Source organism: Equus przewalskii, chromosome 29 (assembly GCF_037783145.1).
Source record: "Equus przewalskii isolate Varuska chromosome 29, EquPr2, whole genome shotgun sequence".
In the NCBI taxonomy this organism is placed as follows: domain Eukaryota; kingdom Metazoa; phylum Chordata; class Mammalia; order Perissodactyla; family Equidae; genus Equus; species Equus przewalskii.
In genome coordinates this window covers 40,471,811-40,485,290 of record NC_091859.1, presented here as the reverse complement: position 1 = coordinate 40,485,290, position 13,480 = coordinate 40,471,811, and the positions used below count along the sequence as shown (strand labels likewise).

The window sequence follows — 13,480 nt, the reverse complement described above, 5'->3', positions numbered from 1 at the left end:
TGCGTTTGAGTTCTGCTGCTGCTGCCCTTGGCCCGGGTGTGCCCAGGCGTCAGGTGTGGAATATCACTGTTGCCGTGTGCTTGGTGTGGGCCCCGGGACGCCGGAGGTTTCCTCTGTATTCCTACTGCATCCTCAGCTTTGGGCTGTCCGTACGCATCTGTAGACCCCGGAAGGGTCTCTCCCATACTCTTGGTGCCAGGCTCCTGCAGGAGTGGGTGCATGTCTTGGTGTCCTGATCCAGCCTGTTTTAGGTGGGGCCTGTGCCTCTGGGCCTCAGGGGCAGCACCTTCTCCATGTTCCTGCCCCTCCACACCCCGTCCACGGCAGCCCAGCTCTGCCATGTCTGTGGGGTGGTGGGTCTCGGGTGGGAGGGGGTTTGCTTGTACCCTTCCCCGGGGCCGTGGATCTGTGCCTGGGTCCTGGGCAGGTGGGAGGAAGGGTTCCGACCCCATAGAAGTGAAGAGTTTTGCTTCTCTCCCTCCCCCAGGGGCCCTGGGCTTGAGTGGGTTTGCTCCTCCTCCTAGCGGTTTAAGGCTTTCCTTCCGGTGAGGAGATGGTCTGGAGAAGCGGGTGGTGTTTTGCGTCTATCCCCCTCTGATGGGCTCGTGCAGCCGTCGGGAGCAGTGGCAGAGGCCTGTGGGAAGAGCTGGTGAGTGTCAGCATTCTCGTGTCTGGGTCTCCCAGTTACTCCAGCTTGATGTGCCAGCCCACTCTTGGCCTTTAGAATTTGTTAACATTTCGGCTGATTTCTTCCCACCCTCCCACTTCCTCCCGAGTTCTGCCCGGTGTGAGAGCCGGCGTGTCTGGCTCTCCTTGGAAACTTGGGGCTCTGTGGAATTCAGGCCCCTCGGCGCCCTGCAGCCTCAGCTCTCCGAGGGGCTCGAGAAGAGCTCTGATGTTGTAGGTACTTGGCTTTTCCTCGTTACTAGGATGGGAGCGGCGTCTCCCGCAGCTTTCCACATCACAAACAGAAGGGGAACTCAAGGTCGTGTATTTTTACGTATTCAGAAGGCAGTTGACTACTTCTCTGCGTTTGAAAGGGACGTTTCAGCAGATCACATCCTGCTGCAGTAACGTGGAAACTTCCTTTCTTCCCAGCTCGTCCTCAGACCGCCAGGATTTTGCCTGGATTTCATGCTCAGCTCACAGACCTGTGGTTTTTCAGAATCCACTTCTGTGGGTGGTGCCCATTTCTAGTCTTTTGCTGTCTCCCCTGTCCCCACAGTCCCCCGCCAGCCACCAGCCTGCACTGCGTCTTTAGGTGTCCTGGGGTGTAACCTGTCAGGATTGAAGAGCCATGGGCGGGCTTCCGTTTCCCTGCCCACCCGGGTCCATGTCCTCCCAGTGATCTTTGTTCTGCCCTTGGCATCCAGGCCCTTCTGGTGAAAAAAGGGTGAGACCAGGGTTTCTGTGGTCCCGCCCTGACTCCATTGGCATCCTGGGATTTAATCAGGAAGGCGGTGGGTCCCTGCCTCGCCTGCCCGGACAGGAGACACTTCTGTTGTTCTTAACAGTTTTGTGAACGTGTTCCCTTCCGTGCTTCAGTTTTCACTGCTTGCTTCGGCATGCACGCCCACCCTGTGTGTTTATCCTTAATAACAAGACCTGCCCCTTGCCTCCCAAGTCTGGATGAAACAGGAGCCCAGCGGTCAGCCCGCCTTCCTCTTACAGCAGCACCCTTCTCTTCGTCCTTGAAGCCCTTCCTGACTAAGGTGATCCGAATGTGGTTTAGCACCGTCTGTCCCTCTTCCTTTCGGAAGCGTCGTTCCATTGTCTGATGGGTCTTATCTTGTGCATCATCTAGGACCTCCAGCAGCTGAATATTTATTGAGCACCTGCTGTGTGCCAGCCCCTTTGCAAAACGTTTCACATTCAAAGATGAATCTCCGAGGATCCTTCAGGGAGCTTCCTGGCTGGGCAGTGTAGGGGAGGAAGACATTTCCTCTTCCCAAATGTGGGTTCGTCTGGCTGGAGAACGAATTAAATTCACATGAGACAGAATAGCAAGAGAAAATTAAACAAAGCCTTATGAGGAACCATGGCCCGGGGCCTTTAAAGGCAGCCGAAGAAGTGGGGTGCACAGAGTGGTTATGTACCCCCAAACAGGGTGTTTCACATGATTGAAATGTCCCTTTTACAATAGTCACAAGGCCACTCTGTCAGCACAGAACTTGATGGAAATGACAGATAGGTCTGCTGTCCCAGTGAACGCCATGGGGTGGCAGGTGTGTTGCCTCGGGCTGGGGGGCGGTCACAGATGAGCGCCGCAATCGGTTCCCAGCCTAAAGAAAGATGCTTAATCTTTAAGGAGATGCCAACGTTGGGAGGGGGAGGGAAGTCAGTTACAGGAGGTTGCCAGAGAAGCACAATAAAATGCAGATTTAAGTCCTTGCCTTTGGTATTGATTAAGAGTTTCTGGAGAGAAGGTCATCTCCTTTCTTCTTCCTGGTACAGAGAGGGAGGCACCTTTACAGATAGAGATTTACCTTACAAATGTAAATGTGTCCTAATGAAGGGCAAGTTCCATTCCTCAGAGCCTCCTTCCCTGTCCCAGTTTGTCAGAAGTAATCAGCCTCAAATAATACTGATTCCCACATATCTTGGGGTGGCCAATTCCAGGTCCCCACAGCAGAGAGATGTCACCTGCAGAGGTGGCTTCAGCATGACGTGGGAAGGGAGAGAAGAGCGCCCGTCGTCTGCCCAGTGATTTGGAGAACTTTCCTGCAGGAGACAGGTGGCGGGTTACCGCCCCTGGCGACCGTGAGGTCTGTGGACGGCATGCTCACCTTTCAAGGTCCCTCACTTCCACTCCACCAAGCAGTTTTTCCTCGTTGACCGAAATTAAAGCACCGTGGATCTGCATGTGTGATAAATCACCTCGAACTACACAGCAACGTCAAGTTCCTGGTTGTGAAGTTGTTACACAAGGTGTAACCTTTGAGGGCAACAGGATAGAGGGGACCGGAGACCTCTCTGTAACATCCTGGCAACTTCCTGCAAATCTATAATTATTTTGAAATAAAAAGTTAAAAGCATGAATCAAGAATATTGTCCCAAACTAACCCTTATTGGTTTTTCAGGGCCTGGACGCTCCCCTCTCTCCCTCGCCCTCACTGCTCCCTGAAAGCGCTCAGGTCACCCAAAGTGACTCATCTCAGGTGCTTTCAGTCATTCTGCTACGTCCTTGCTGCGTGTGGCTCTGACACAGCCCACGACGTCAGACAGCACCGAGAGAAAGCCGTAAACTTCTCTCCAGTTTCCCAAATGCCTCCCTTCTCCTCCTGGGAGAAGACAGTGTGCCCTTCGTGACATGAGCTGTGCAGACGCAGGGGCCGAGGGCCGCCTCTCAGCAGGGGCTGTTTGCACAGCTCAGGTGTGGCATCTGGGTGGACGGGCAGTGAGTCTGACCGGCTTCCCTGGGATCCAGGCGGCCCGGGGTTTGACTTGCATTTTCTCCTAAAATGTTCTTAGATGCTGCAGCTCGGTCACTGTGACTAATCACAAGATTTAATGGCCTTAAACTGCTCACTAAGGGCCCAATTCAATTAAAAAATATCCTGCGGAAGCCATGAATAACCCTCTTGTCTTTGCTTTTCCAGTCTTCCAAAGCCTTCCGCTGAGCGCAGGCTGAATGAGTTTTTTTCTTTTTAATTTTTCCCATTGACGTGGGCCTCGGACCCCCGCCGACTCTCGCCCCGCTCCTCGTCAGCGCCACGAGGGTCCCCGTGAGTCACACTAACCCTTGGGCAATGACTGCTGCCTCTTTGCCAGTTTGACAGACTCTGGAACGAGATGCCCGTCAACGCCAAGGGGAGGCTGAAATACCTGGACTTCCTGAGCAGGTTCAGTTCGGAGAGAGCGGCAACCCCGCCCGACACTGATGATTCGGCGAAGGCCCAGCGAGGGAGCAGCGTCCCCACCGTCTCTGCAGAGTCATCGCCCACTGGTGACCCGAAAGCAGGGTCAAAGCCGAGGAGCCATCCCTGTGTGAGTTCTCCATCTCACAGGGTCACGTGTTGCCTTGCACCACAAATCCCACTGGGTGGGGGCCCTAGTGTTCTCACAGGGTGGGGGTGACTGAGGACGAGGCACAGGGTGAGCCCACAGGTGGGTCCTTAGCATTCACCTGCCTGGGAGGGTGGTGGGTGTGAAGAAGGGGGTGGGGGAGATGGGTGGAAAGGAGGAGTGCACGTGGGAGGGAAGAATAAGGAGGACACGAGGCGGGAAGTGAGGGGGGAGCAGAATGCTGTATGTCAGCTGTGCTGCCAGCATCATCCAGCAGGACAGCAGATGCCCCATGGTAGATACCACTGTGTGCGGAGCTCCCTGCTGGACACCGCAGGCGCTGGGAGGGCGGTGTTGTTACACCCATTTTACAGTTGAAGATACTGAGGCTCTAAGAGGTGTGCTCACGTGCTCATGGCTCCTCAGTTAGACACGGAGAGACCCGATTCCAAGCATAGGCCTGTCTAACTGCAGGCCTGGCCCCGGCCGAGCCGCCCAGCCTGAGTGGAGGAGGGGCCCAGCCTCACCAAGGTTCTGGCCTCATCTGCAGGCAGGATAACCACGTCTCCAAGCAGGGTGGGTGAAAGGATCCCCATGGTGTCCATAATGCGGGCAGCGCTGTGCCTTGTGCCGGGCGAGCGCCCCAGGACAGCAGCTATGATCCGTTCGTTGTCAGCACGCACTCACCGCGCGCTGGCTGGCTCTTTCCTAGACTGAGAGTGAACACAGGTCCCCGCCCGTGTGGAGTTTACGTTCTCATGGGGGATGATGGGCAAGAAACAGTAAACGTAATAAGTATTTAGCAAATTAAAGATGGTGAGCAGAGCAGAAAGAAGGGGCGTCAGGAGCACCCCAAAGACGTCCACGTCCCAACCTCCGGAACCTGTAATATGTCACCTTACACGGCAAAGCGGAGTCAAGGTTACATGTGGAATTGAAGTTGCTAATCAGCTGACTCCCAGACAGGAGATTCCCGGAGGGTCTGGGTGGGCCCCGGGCTACCACCAAGGTCTGTAAATGGGGGAAACAGAGGCAGAGGGGTCAGTGCTGGGAGAGGCGAGTTGAGAAAGACTCGACCTCATGCTGCTGGCTCTACCACGGAGGAAGGGGCCATAAGCTAAGGAATGTGGGGGCCTCTGGACGCTAGAAAAGGCAAAGAAATGGGTTCTCGCCTAGAGCTGCAGAAGGAACACAGCCCTGCCAACACCTTGATGCGAGCTCAGTAGGACCCATTCCAAGCTTCCGACCCCCAGAACTGTAGAGAAGAAGTGTGTGTTTTTTTAAGCCACCGAGTTTGTATAGCCATTCCGGCAGCCACAGGACATTCGCATGGGCCTGGGGGCCAGGACGAGGACTTTGACATTCCCTCCCAGGGTGGGGCCTTTGCAAGCTTTTAAGCAGAGGGGTGACCTGATCTGTGTGCCTCTTTAAAAAGACTACTGTGGATGCTGTGTGGGGAAGAGGCTGTGGGTGGAGTGGGGCGCTGGGAGGGACGGGGGCTCGGGGGTGATCCAGGTGAGAGGCCAGGTGGCTGGGAGCCAGGTGGGCAGGGTGAGCTGGTGGCCAGCCAGTGGATGGATCTTTGAGGTGGAGCCAACAGGATTTCCAACAGACGGGCTGTGAGATTGACAGGGAGGGAGGAAAGGCCAGGAAGACTTCTGAATTTTTGGCCTGAGCGGTTGGAAGAAGGGCGTCATGATCAACCGACATGGGGAAAGTTTGGGTGGTGCAGGATTGGGGGGAAAGACCAGGAATTCCGTTGAGTCTGTTACTCTGTTAAAGAATCACGTGTCAAGGAGGCATTGCGGGGGGAGTCTGGGATAGATGAAGTTCGTTCGCTTGTTTTTAAATGGAAGATACGACAAAGCAAAGAACAGCTTTGTACTCGGTCCACATTTCAAAATATCAGATGTTCTGAGAGTGTCCGTGCAAATGACAAGTGAGTCCCTTTCTCTGATAAGACTCTTCTTGTGAAAAATATGTCATTGTCACTTCACACACACACACACACACACACCCCATTGATACATTTAAATAGCATCTCTCTTTATTTGATTCTTGGCTATATATTTATTTCCAAAACTATTTTGGTTATTATGATTTGGCACAAATATAGCCCACTGATGGAAAGAGAAATTAAATGGTAAAATTACCATCTCTGTTTTGGTTTTTCATTTTATTTCTGAAATAATGCTGCTTGTGAAATGGTGAACCTCGAAACCTGAGTCTTATCTTAAGTTTTTATTATTACTTCCATTTTAAATCTCAGATTACAAGACCGTTTTCTTTTCTTGCCTGCTAGACCCCCGCCAGTGCGATCCTGGAGCCGAGTGCCCAGCCCCTGCAGAACTGCGAGCCCATCGAGACGAAGCTCCAGAAGAGAATCCAGAGCTGCTGGCGCGAGTTCCTGAGAGAATGCAAGGAGAGGGACGTGAACAAGCAGGGGGAGATCACCGCGCCCGAGTTCCTGGGTCTGTTCTGCTTCTGTCCTCTTGATGACATAGTGTCACCTCCCGGCACGAGTCCATCCCTGGTGTGGGGGCGGGGGACGGAAGCAGCAGGGAACCAGTGGAGCATCTGGGCAGTGACGGAGCCCGGGCACCTTGGTAGACACCAGTGTTGAGGGACGAGGCCCCCCGGCACCCTCACCCCCTGCTGGGCAGGTCCACACCCATGGGGTCAAGTCGGCGTGCCAGGACTTCCTGCATTAGAATCACGTCTCTGGGCAGAGTGTAAACGTTAACAGACTGAGAGTGAGGGAGGTGGGGCAGGTGTGGGAGGGCGGGGACGGCTGGGGACACACGGGCCTGCCGTCCACACAGCTCCAGGCTCTGCTCGCATGGCCATCAGCTCTCCGTGCTGTGTCCTTTCCCACCGTGGTTACTTTGATAAAGTTTTCAGATTGCACCAGTTGGCTCTGTGCTGCCCGTGATTGTTGCGTGCTGTTCATGTGACATTTGCGTTACAGGAACATCAGTCTGACCGCATCCCTTCTCTACGCAAAAGCCCCTCGGCTCCCCACTTCCTGACTTCTGCATAAACCCCTTTTTAAGGAAAATGTTTTTCTTGAGAACCTGCAATATTAATATAAATTAATTTTATGATAACCACGGCTTAAAAATGCACAAACAGGGGCCGGCCCGGTGGCACAGCGGTTAAGTTTGCACATTCCACTTCTCGGTGGCCCCGGGTTTGCCGGTTCGGATCCCGGGTGCAGACATGGCACCACTTGGCACGCCATGCTGTGGGAGGTGTCCTACATATAAAGTAGAGGAAGATGGGTGTGGATGTTAGCTCAGGGCCAGGCTTCCTCAGCAAAAAGGGGAGGATTGGCAGTAGTTAGCTCAGGGCTAATCTTCCTCAAAAAAAAAAAGAAAGAAAGAAAGCCAGACACAAACCCTGGAACTGCACAGCAGTTGTCTCTGAAGAGTGGTCCGTGATTCCAGAATAGATTTTGTACATTTTAGAGTGTCATTGGAACGAAAACTCAAAATGTGTGACTTCGTGTAGCCTGACAGACTGTTGAGAGCATATCTTCGAAGCCCAGTTGAAAACTGCCTGCCCAGAGTCTGCCCTCCCACCACACAGCCGGGCCCCAGCCCAGCACGTGGACACGCCCCTCGCCTCATGCGGCTCTGCCCTGACTCCCGGTCTTGCTCCAGCAGCTCCGGTCTCTCAGCAGTGGCTCTCCTCCCTCCCTCGCTCCCTGCCTGCTCTTCAGTCGCAGCCCCCACAGCACTCTGGCCGTACTGCCGTGCCCACAGCAGTGATGACCATGCTAAACAAGGACAGCAGGCAAACGCCGGGGTAGGGGGCCCCCCAGGATTCAGGGTCCCCCTCCCTCCTTACTGCACTTAGTTCGTCGTGTCCCTGTCTGTTTCCATATCTGTCCGGCCACCGGCTGTGAGCCTGTGAAGCCGGGACCCAGCCAGGGCCCACAGCAGAGAAAGCCTCTCAGCAAGGCTTGAATGAATGAATGAATGAATGAATGAATTCCCACCAACTGAACTGGCATTTTTGTCTCTAGCTCTCGTGGAGAAATTCAACCTGGACGTGAACAGAGAGGAGTGCCAGCAGCTCCTGGTGAAGTATGACTTGAAGAATAGCGGGCGGTTTGCCTACTGCGACTTCGTCCAGAGCTGCGTCCTCCTGTTGAAAGCCCAGGAGACCTCCGTGATGCGGAGGATGAAGATCCAGAACGCCCATAAGATGGTGCGTAAGCTGCCCTTAGAAACCCGTGGGCCAGGGTCAGAGGGGTCCCTTCCATTTTTCTTAATTCATCACAAATTCAGATCATCCTGCTTTATACAGGTGGTGGATACGGCGGACACAGGCTCTAGGAGGGCCGCTGGCCGGTGCCGACCCACCTGTCAAATGTCCCTGGCCTCACTGCCGCCTCCCCGTGGACCCCCGCTCAGATTTCCTCCACATACATGTGATATACATGTGTATCACATGTGTGCGATAGATGCCTGTACACGTGATGTATATGTGTGTCACGTGCATGCTATGTGCGTGTATTCGCACAATATGTGTCACACGTGTATGATATTGATATTTGCATGTACACGTGGGATATGTGTACTGCATGCATGTGCTATGTGCGTGTACGCACTATGCATTGTTGCCCTTGTATAACATGCATGTACACGTGTGACGTGTGTGCGTACACACTTGTCAAGCGATCCTCTCTTGCCCTGTTCCCTCAGTTCCTAGAGGGTCTGCGCAGTGCCAGGCAGTGTTCAGATGAGCGCTCGGCGACCAGGTCTGTCTGATGAGCCCAGAGCTGCCTGGTGTGTCAGGGAGCCCATGCAAGGGCGAGGCGTGGGTCAAGGTCAGATCTCCACTGGGCCGTGGGAACACGGCAAACAGCTCAGAGTTACTTTCTTGGAAATGATTCAAAGATTTTTCTTTCTCTCCTCTGGAGCCCCATAAAGGTCAGGAGACCCCAGTCTGGGAACCAGTGGCCTGGATCCCAGGTTCTCAAACTCGTTCGGGTGGCAGACACCTGATTGTCATGGCTCCCCCAGAGCACCCGGAAGCATCTGTAGGGCAGACGGTCAGGAACAGTGTCCGCTGCTCACACAACGCACCAGGAGCAGCGAAGGGTCGGTTCCCTGAAAGGGCAAAGCGGTGGGGGCAGAGCAGAGGGAAACGCCGTTAACCCAAACGTAAACGTGTATGCATTCACGCACCACCTGAGACAGGCCAGGCCCTTTGCTCGGGTGGGGCGTGGGGTATGGGGTGTGGGATAGAGTCTCATCATCTCTCTTGTGTAAACTACACCCACGATGCATTGTCAACAATTTTCTTTTTGTTTCTTTGAAGAGGAGTGAGAACCTAAAGATGCTTAAATAGCAACTGGAGGGCAATGTTCTTCTGGATTTCTACCTTTTTTCTCAATCATTTGTAATATTATGATTCTCACCCACAGTGTTCTCAGTGACTTGCATTTCTCAAGCCTTTCCAAAACATGAAGCAAAAATAGGCTTTTTCATGCTCATCTTCCGTCATCTGTAACAGTGAATTAAGTTCCACTGAATTAAGTAAGTTCAACTGGCGCTGTCAATTTGGGGAACGAACACAGCTGATTCTGACCACCTTAGGACTCGGCTGCAGGGCCCAGAGGTGTGGGGCAGACCTGACAGGCCCCCGCCCCGGCCCCAGAGCACTCCTGAAGCAACAGGGGCATACTGGGTAACCCAGCAAACAGTCGGGTCCATGCAGAAAGCTTCTGCACAGCTAAATTTTGTGCAAAATTGGGTACCATCTTAGAGCAGCTTCTAGTTGAGACGAGCAAGAGCTGGCATCAAAGGCTTAGGCCAAGTTACGGAAGAAAAACTTAAAATTAAGACAGTTCTTTCTCTAGTTCAGTTTCTCTGTGAGCAGAAAAGAGGCTCTTGTCATGAGATCTTCACGGGTCCAGGAACGTAGCTGGAGAACCATGAAGACTGCACGGCCTACAAGAAAGGTCGCTGCCAGCTCCGGCCGTCCTCCACCTCTCTGGGCCTCAGTTTCCCTTTCCATAAGCGAGGGGGAGATCTGCTGGGTTCTGAGGCCCTGTGAGGGGTGGCCCATTTGGGGAGAGCACCCTGGTGCCCCCTTCCGAGCCCTCCCCTGCACAGAGGCCACCCTGCCTCCAGACGCACTGCCCTTCTTCCCTGAGGCCCAGAAAGGCTGGCCTGGCCTGCTCGGAGTGTGGGACTGAGATTGCGTTTACGTGAAGTGAGAGGGACTTGGGACGGCCGCCCTGGGAGCAGGGCCTCTTGGCGGATGTCCCAGCACACCTCCTGTGTGTTCCTGCCTCACCCCCCAGCTCTGGTCTTTTCACCCAAAACCAACTACAGCTGCCCCTGTGTGGTCCAGAACAGTCGAACCTTCCATCCCCGGACCCCAGATCCCCACCCTGATTGACAGGCGGCAAGACCTCCTCCCCCAGGAGCTCTCCTAGGAGAGAGGGGCCAGCGCAGCGCCAAGCGCCTGCCCCTGCCTGGTCCTTGTCCCAGTCCTGTCCCCGCTGCCGGCTGCCAAGGCCCCCACCATACAAGCGTGGAGCTCAGCTCAGCAGTCTCCCTGCAGAGAAGCTAAGAGGGCCGTTTCCTCCTCTAGTTCTTTGGGGGCTGTCTTGGCAGAGAGACGCCCCTCTGGGGAAGCGAGCTGGGGCGCTGCCTTTTCGGACAAAGCTAGAGAGGGAGGCAGAGGACTTCTGGATGGTTCGTGGACTGTGCTGGGAGGGAAAACCCTTTCTCAAGCCAGGCTGGGTGTGGGAAGAGCCAGTGAGCACAGAATCCTCTCCCCTCCGTGCATGCGGACCCGCTGACGGGGTAGGCTGGCAGCCGACGAGGCTGTGGGGTGTGTCGTGAGTCTCCATCATGGGAGCTAAAGGATGTAAAACTTGAAAGCACTCTAACTCTGTGCTACTCTGTTTGTGTGGCACCCTGATAGAATTAAACTCTCCCAAAATGCGTTCCACATTGTTGCCCGCCGTTCACCTCTGTGATAGTCAGACATGTGTTGGGGCTAAATCATGCTAAAATATCTTGTTTTCCATCTAACAGCACCTAAATGAAATAATCACAGTGCAGTGTGCCGTCTAATGACTAGTTGTAATTACAACCTTGCGGGTTTTTGAGACTCTGTTTGTTATAATAACCCACTAGAAGACCCAAACTGAGGTCTCTTTTTTTCCTCAAACGGTTTTGAAATGGCCCGTGTCTGCGCCTGGCGGAGCTCCCTGGGAGGGGCCCTGGCCCGGCAGGTGTGGGGCCAAACAGCCCCTCTGTCCTCACCCTGCCCTTCTGCTCCCCAGCCTCTGTTTTCTGGTCCATGACGTGGGATCAAGACTCTGGGGTGAGAGGGATGGTGTCAATGAGACGGTGTTTTCAAACTCCCCGCACACGGACGGGTGACGGACAGAGGGCACGGTGACGGTGCCGTTGTTGTCGTGAGTCCCGCTCGCAGGCTCCGTTGTATCCAGGAGCAGCTTGTGGAGCGGGCTGGGGCCTAGAGCAGACCCCAGGAGGGGCTCAGAGCCAGTTCCACCCCCGCAGGGCCCCGCCCGCTCTCCTCCCCATTCAGAAGCCCTTTTCTCACCACTCTTGGTCGCGGTTGTTTTTTTGCAGAAAGAAGCTGGTGCTGAGACTTCTTCCTTTTACGCCGCCTTGCTGCGCATTCAACCCAAAATTGTGCACTGCTGGAGGCCGATGCGGCGCACGTTCAAAGCCTACGACGAGGGGAGCACGGGGCTGCTAAGCGTGGCTGACTTCAGGCAGGTGAGCGCAGCTCCTGTGCGTCCATTGCCTCTGAACAGGGAGTGATTGGCAAAGGCCGGTGGTCAGAAAACCTCCAAAGGGGACCCACCCCACCCCGCACCTGCCAACGGCCCAGGTGTGGGCCGTCTCCCAGACCTCACTTCCTCGGGGCCCCCAGGTCTCAAAGCCTGATGCCCCTCACCTGCAGACCCCGGTTCTCCTCCCTGAAGGGTTCTAGCACCCCGCGGGACGCTCCCCAGGGCCCCCCACCCCCCCCCCCCCCCCCGGAGCCCAGCTGCCCTCAGGGCTCCACTAGCGCTGTTGCTGAGCTGGGAGCCCTGGCTGGGCCCCTCCGAGGAGGGCCTTCCCCTGGCCTCGCCAGACCCCCCTGGGCAGAACAGCAACATCAAGGGGGCTCTCAGAGGGCCCACAGACCCCAGCCACCGCTGGCACCCCTCCCCTGTCCCCCAGCTGCCCTCCCTGTGGCGAGGCCGCTCCCCTCCCTCCCTCAGCAGTGTGGCTAAGCGGCTGTCCCCTGCAGTCTGAACTCTGCTGCGGCCTGGCCCCCCGAGAGGAAGCGCGGTCTGTGGAGCTGCCCTGTGGCCGCCCCTCCGGAGCGGAGTCCCCACTGTCCGTGCAGAAGCTGCAGTGTGGTTCTCCCGGAGGAAAGAAACCGCCAGCCTCCAGGGCGACTTAAAACGCCCACTTTTAGAATAACATGGAACTCCTTGAATTAGCAGGTTCTTGCCCCCACTCCCTCCCCGCCCCCATCCCCACCAGCCACTGAGGTTGAAAAGATAGTTGAGGCCTGGAACGTTAGATTAAAAAAACCACATATTACAGTCAGGAAAAAAAAACTCAGTCAAGACCTCAGAGAGACAAAGGGTTATGGCCTCAAAGCACGCTTACAGAAAATGTGTTCCTTGGGTTCCTCTCCACTTCAGCTGGAAACTTAGATTAAAAAAAGGAGAAGTCTTTCTTTTAAAGAATAAGGCAGGAAGATGAACGGCGGTGGCTGGCGGGCAGGGCGGGAGGGCAGCTGCAGTGGCGAGGCCCAGAGGGTGAACACCTGCGCCTCCCGGTCGGTCGTCCGCCCGCCGTGGCCCCGCAGTGGCTTCCCAACTCACCTCGTTTGTCTTTACTTTGGGGTCGAGTAAAAATCTCAGCCAGGGTCTGTCCCGTGGTCTCCACGCAAAGACGGAAGTACGATGAGGCCCTGTCGGTCTCCTCTTCCTGCAGCTTCCCAGGAATTTGGGGCGGGTGGCAGTGGGCGGGAACCGCAGAAATGGAGACATGGCCTCCGCAGAGGGGGAATCGGAGACCACGTGCGTGTGACTGAGGCCCTTCTCCCACACCTGGGCCCTGTTTCCTTTCCTGCTCTCAGCCCTTCGGCCCCATAACCAGGTCAGCTAACCTCAGCCCCGTGGGCCTGGGGCCAGGCCTGCTGCTGGCCCTGGGGGAACCTCAGGGTCTTCTAGCAGCAGTTTCTAGTCTCCCCTTAGAGACAAATTACAACGCAAAACGTAGCCAGGAAATTTAGAACCTAATCTTTATTTTTACTTACTAGGGTACCTATCTATTGGGATTTGTTGTAGCTGCATGTAACAGCAGCACAAAAATAAGAGCAGCTTAAACATGGTGGAAGTTCATTTCTCTCTCACATAAAAGACGTCCAGAGCTGGCATGGTGCTGGACAGTCATCAGAGACATGATTGTTTTTGCTC

General features: G+C 55.1%; 1 protein-coding gene across 6 annotated transcripts in view; it reads left to right on the top strand.

Moving 5' to 3' along the window:
• EFCAB6 (EF-hand calcium binding domain 6) overlaps window positions 1–13,480 on the top strand; it is a 231,704-nt gene that overhangs the window by 217,071 nt on the left and 1,153 nt on the right. For all 6 annotated transcript variants that reach the window (XM_070600030.1, XM_070600034.1, XM_070600028.1 and 3 more), the window contains 4 exons: window positions 3,772–3,987; window positions 6,308–6,476; window positions 8,033–8,217; window positions 11,628–11,777. In XM_070600030.1, coding sequence (XP_070456131.1) covers window positions 3,772–3,987; window positions 6,308–6,476; window positions 8,033–8,217; window positions 11,628–11,777 — 720 coding nt within the window. The remainder of the gene's footprint in view (window positions 1–3,771; window positions 3,988–6,307; window positions 6,477–8,032; window positions 8,218–11,627; window positions 11,778–13,480) is intronic.